The sequence below is a fragment of the Chenopodium quinoa genome, unplaced genomic scaffold (assembly GCF_001683475.1).
Source record: "Chenopodium quinoa cultivar QQ74 unplaced genomic scaffold, ASM168347v1, whole genome shotgun sequence".
NCBI classification, from domain to species: domain Eukaryota; kingdom Viridiplantae; phylum Streptophyta; class Magnoliopsida; order Caryophyllales; family Amaranthaceae; genus Chenopodium; species Chenopodium quinoa.
In genome coordinates, this window is record NW_018745395.1 from 939,378 (window position 1) to 945,155 (window position 5,778).

The 5,778-nt window shown below is 42.1% G+C and overlaps 1 protein-coding gene across 1 annotated transcript; it reads left to right on the forward strand.

The window, feature by feature from the left end:
• Nucleotides 1–1,099: 1,099 nt before the first annotated feature.
• LOC110712985 lies at nt 1,100–2,980 on the forward strand. Its single transcript, XM_021891444.1, has one exon. It carries the CDS (start codon nt 1,100–1,102, stop codon nt 2,978–2,980), a length of 1,881 nt encoding a protein of 626 aa, XP_021747136.1.
• The last annotated feature ends 2,798 nt before the right edge of the window (nt 2,981–5,778 follow it).

Consider the following 5,778-nt stretch of genomic DNA (forward strand, 5'->3'; position numbering starts at 1 on the left):
AATTTTCAAAAAATAGAAATAGTATAAGTGTTTATCATATTATCTTTATAATATTATTTTTTTAGACAATCAAGGTGATCTTGATGCGGATGGATATAGGGTCTTTCATCATTTTTTCACTCTGAACAACCATAGAATCATCATAGTGTGAAGCCTTCCAATTGGAAAGATGCGAAGATATCGAAGGACACTACTCGCATTAAACTCTAAGCAGTGGAGTTGGAGTTATGCTCGTGTATGCTTGACATTAAGTATTTGTTGGGCCCATATTAACATACGACCCAGTATGCTTAGGGAATTAATCCAAGATCAAGGATTCAGCAAAATAAATAAAACGGCGTGAATGGAGTAAACAAGGAAAGCAGCATCAAGAGCATCAATCAAGAAGATACTTGCCAAAGATACACCTACAGAACAGGGAACAAAATAAATCAAGGGGATCTTCTACATTTCAAATATATTCTGAATATCTATGTAAACCCTAGGGATTCCTAGGTATAAATAAGAAGAATTAAGCATTTTAACACTCATGTACACTCACATATAATTAAATATAAACGATTTGCTCTACTTTTATCTACAGAACTCCGTCCCTACTGAACAAGGAGGCTTGTCCTTACTTAGTATTGTGTCTCTAATCTCATCTTCTTGTTCTTATTGAATATATATTGCTTACTTATTGATTATTTATTGCTTTATTGTAGTTCTTATTCGCTTTAGATACTATTGGTAGTATGATTGTTATTACCCCTCAAAACATAGCAAATTCTTAGATGTCCTAGCTGAGATTTGCCCAAACAATTTGGCGCCCACCGTGGGGCTGATAGTCAATTAACCTACCGATTCGCCAAAAACCAAAACAAACACCATGACTAGGCAACCAGTACCCTTTACCATTGCCGAAATTAATGAAGGAATGAATGCATTCCGCCAAACCTTAGACCAACAGAAAAGCCAAATCGAAACACTGCTGGCCCAAAAAGTCCAAACTGAAGCCAAACTCACCAGTCTTACCAAACAAAATAAAGCCCTTCGGATCCAAATACAATTAGTCGCATCTAAAACCGTTAACACTAGAAAGAGCACTGAAAGTATAGCCATGCAGCTTGACATGTCCGGAACCTTTCACACCCCTAACGGGGAAAAAGGATCTAACAACAGGGAAGCAACCCTGAATCTAGACTTTTTGGATGCAGGAACCTTCAAGAAGAACAATCAGGAAGGATCCGAAGAAGGAAAGGTAGAGAAGATGGTCAAGGAATACCTCAAGGAAATCGAGGCCAAAATCGCCAAAATTCCTGGAATGCCGAAACCCATGGAAGAAGAAGCAGCAGATGGCTATATAGAATCTCCCTTCTCAGAAGAGATCGCCATGGTAGAGGTGCCGAAGAGGTTCAACACGCCTAACATGACCATGTATGACGGAACAACGGACCCTAATGAGCATGTGTCCCTATACAAGCAAAAGATGATGACAAGCTCGATCCTTAGAGATATAAGGGAAGTTATCATGTGCAAAGGCCTTGGAGCCACGCTATCAGGTCCAGCTCTAACTTGGTTCATTAATTTAGATGATGGGACAATTCGATCTTTTGCAGGAATGGTAAACCTATTCAAGATCCAGTTTGCTAGCAGCAGAAAAATCGAGAAGCAGTCTTCAGATCTGTACCGTGTTGTGCAGAGACATGGTGAATCCTTGAGGGACTATCTAAACAGGTTCAACAGGGAGAAGATTGGGATACACAAGTGTGATGCTCCTACAACAATCGAAGCATTCAGAAGAGGGCTGCTACACCATAGTGAGCTCTACAAGGAGTTGACCAAATATCCTTGTACAACCTTTGAAGATGTGCAAGCCAAAGCTATGGCTCAAGTCAGATTCGAGGAGGATACTTATGCAAGAAAGACTCTTGAGCCAGATCGCCAATCAAGAAGGAACATCAACTTTCCCATAAGAGATCACCGATTTAAGCCATATCAACGTTCCCGCTTTGATGAAGGATCAGTCAATGTTGTTGAAGAAGAATTCTCCGACTGGAGGGAAGATCCTGAGCTCCCACCTAAATTACATGAATATTGCTTCAATGTTAACCCTGCAGGAGTAATTAGGACCCTAAATAAGATGGGGGATACTGTGCAATGGCCCAGAAAGAATGATAGGCCTGGAGAGAAGAAAGACCCGTCCAGGTGGTGCGATTTCCATTCAGATATTGGTCACACAACCGATGAATATGTTGCGCTCAGAAAGGAAGTTGCTTACCTACTGAAGAAAGGTTATCTCAAAGAACTCCTGTCAGACAGATCTAAAGCTCCAGGGAAAGAAAGAGAATCAAAGCAGGGAGGTCCTCCACCTCCGCCCCCAATTGTCAAAACCATCTGTTTCATATCAGGAGGATCAGAAGTGTGCGGCTTAACATACTCAGCAGCAAAGCGATACGCAAAGGAGAGCAATAAGGATCAACCAGAAAGAAGGGAAAAATCCAAAATAGACATTCCCATTATGTTTGAAGAAAGCGTCGCAGTAGAAGGCCATCATGACGGTCTAGTAATTTCACTCCCAATTGGAAATTGTATGATCAAGCGAATCCTTGTTGACAACGGAAGCTCTGCAAACATCATCATGCTCGATACTCTGAAACATATGAACATAGACGAAAAGAACATCATCCATAAGTCAACAATGCTAGTGGGATTCAGTGGAGAAACCAAGAAGACAAGTGGGGAGATCACATTAGCTACCTATGCGAAAGGAGTCATCCTACAAGTCAAGTTCCTGGTGATCGACACTCTATCCTTATACAATATTATTTTAGGCAGACCCTGGATACATGAGATGAAGGCCATCCCCTCTACATACCATCAAGTCATTAAGTTCCCTACCAGATGGGGTATTCAAGAAATCAGAGGAGACCCTAAAGAGGCCAAAGAATGTTACAAGATCGCATTAAAAGCAACATCTGCAGAAAAGAGTCCAGCATAGCAATTAGAGGGTCAACTGGGCCAAGAGAAGTTGAGCATAGCAGAAGAGCAAGAAGCCACAGAAGTCCAGTTGAACCCCAAACACCCAGATCAAAAGGTCAAGATAGGGTCAGAATTGAAGCCAGATCTCCGACAACAAATATATGCCTTCTTAGAAGAAGAAAAAGATGTGTTCGCCTGGACTCATGAAGACATGAAAGGCATCTCTCCAGATGTAATTACTCACAAGCTGAATGTAGACCCAATGCATACACCAGTAAAGCAGAAGAGAAGGAAATTTGCGCCAGAAAGGAACAAGATTATCAACGAGGAAATCCAAAACCTATTGAAGACTGGAAAGATCAGAGAGGTAAAATATCCAGAATGGCTCGCTAATGTAGTGGTAGTCAGGAAGAAGAACGGAAAATGGCGAATCTGCATAGACTTCACAGATATCAATAAGGCATGCCCAAAAGATCCGTTCCCCCTACCTCATATTGATGCAATGGTAGACGCCACAACAGGATACGAGCTGCTGTCCTTCATGGATGCGTACTGTGGTTATAATCAAATCCTCATGCACAAGGATGAACAAGAGAAGACCGCCTTTATCACTAGTCAAGGAATATATTGCTACAAAGTAATGCCTTTCGGATTGAAGAACGCAGGAGCGACATATCAAAGGCTGGTGAACAAGATGTTTGAAAAACAAATTGGGAACACAATAGAAGTATATATAGAGGACATGGTGGTTAAATCCAAGAAGGCAGAAGAGCACGTTAGAGACCTTAAAGAAGCATTTGCCATCCTAAAGCAGTACGGTATGAAGTTGAACCCCACAAAATGCACATTCGGAGTACAGTCAGGAAAGTTCTTAGGATACATGGTTACACAAAGAGGAATAGAAGCCAGCCCAGACCAAGTCAAGGACATTCTAGATCTGGAACGACCAAAATCAAAGAAGGATGTACAGAGCCTAACAGGGAAAATTGCAGCACTGAACAGGTTCATTTCAAAATCTTCAGACAAGAACATAGCCTTTTACGAGGTACTAAAGAAAAACAAGGAATTCAAGTGGGAGCAGGAACACGAAGAGGCATTTCTGAAGTTAAAAGAGTACTTAGCCAACCCGTTGATTCTCTCTAAACCTAAGGAAAGGGAGCCCCTCCAATTGTACCTCGCAGTTTCTGAAGGGACGATCAGCGCAGTCCTTACAAGAGAAGAAGGCAAGGAACAATTCCCAATCTACTACGTAAGCAAGACCCTACTCAGCGCGGAAACAAGGTACGCGTCCTTAGAGAAAAATTTTTTGGCCCTAGTTACTGCCTCAATAAAGCTACGCCCATACTTTGAAAGCCATTCCATACGAGTTCGCACCAACTACCCCATCAAAGCCATCATGAGAAAGCCAGAAATGTCAGGAAGGATGGAGAAATGGGCCTTACATCTGAGCAGGTACGATGTACAATACGATCTTAGGACTGCAATCAAATCACAAGCTTTGGCAGACTTTGTAGCAGACTTCAGTCCAACCCTTGAGGAAGAAGCGCAAAAAGAAGTATTGACATTACAAGAGCCAAAGGCTACACAGAAGTGGATACTCCATACAGATGGCGCAGCGAACATACGCGGTGTAGGCTTAGGAGTAGTACTGACTTCACCCCAAGGAGACAAGATAGCACAGGCAATAAGATGCAACTTCAAAGCCACCAATAATGAAGTTGATTACGAAGCATTGATCACAGGATTGACCGTCGTAAGGGATATGAAGATACAACATCTAGAGGTAATCTCAGACTCCCTACTCATGGTAAATCAAATCAACGGAGAATATGCGGCAAAGGATACCAGGATGATTGCTTACCTAGAAGTCACAAATAAACTCATTAAGAAGTTCAAGGAATTCAAGATAGACCAGGTACCTAGGAATATGAACACTGAAGCAGACGCCCTGGCAAACTTGGGATCAAATGTTAATCCAGAAGAATTTGGAGCTATCCCCCTAGTGCACGTACTCTCTCCGGCCATAGAGAAAGACTCAACCATGAACGTCTGCGAAGTTCAAATAGGTTCTACAGGGAAAGAAGGCAATAGCTGGACAACACCGCTAAAGGAATACCTTCTGGACAAAACAGTACCAACAGGGAAAGTAGAAGCTCAAGCATTCGCCCTGAAAGCCTCCAAGTATTGCTTAATCAGCAATGTACTCTTCAAGAAATCTGCAGCAGGTCCCTTTTTACGATGTTTAGAGAAAGAGGAAGCACAACAAGTCTTACAGTCCCTACATAGCGGGGAATGCGGAAACCATTCAAGAGGAAGGAATCTAGCCAACAGAGCACTCAGAATGGGATACTATTGGCCTAGCATGAGAAAAGATGTTGCGGAGTTCGCCAAGAAATGTTTAGCATGCCAAAGGCACGCACCTTTGACACACAAACCATCAGAGGAGCTACATCCAACACTAACGCCTTGGCCATTCATGAAGTGGGGAATGGATATAGTGAAGCTACCCCCGTCATCAGGACAAAGAGTATACTTCTTAGCAATGACAGACTACTTTTCAAAATGGATTGAAGCAGAAGCGTACAAGGAAATCAAGGACAAACATGCCATCTCGTTTATAAAAAGAAACATCCTGAGTAGATTCGGAGTACCAGCAGAGATCATTACAGATAATGGATCTCAGTTCATCAGCAATAAGACCACGAAGTTCTGCAAAGAATGGAACATTTATCTTATCATCTACGCCTAGATACCCACAAGCAAACGGACAAGCGGAATCGAGTAACAAGGTCCTTATAGGCAACATGAAGAAAAGGC

Bases quoted from the DNA above. Each gene is read 5' to 3' on its own strand.
- LOC110712985 (XM_021891444.1), top strand. From the start codon at position 1,100: ATGCAGCTTGACATGTCCGGAACCTTTCACACCCCTAACGGGGAAAAA.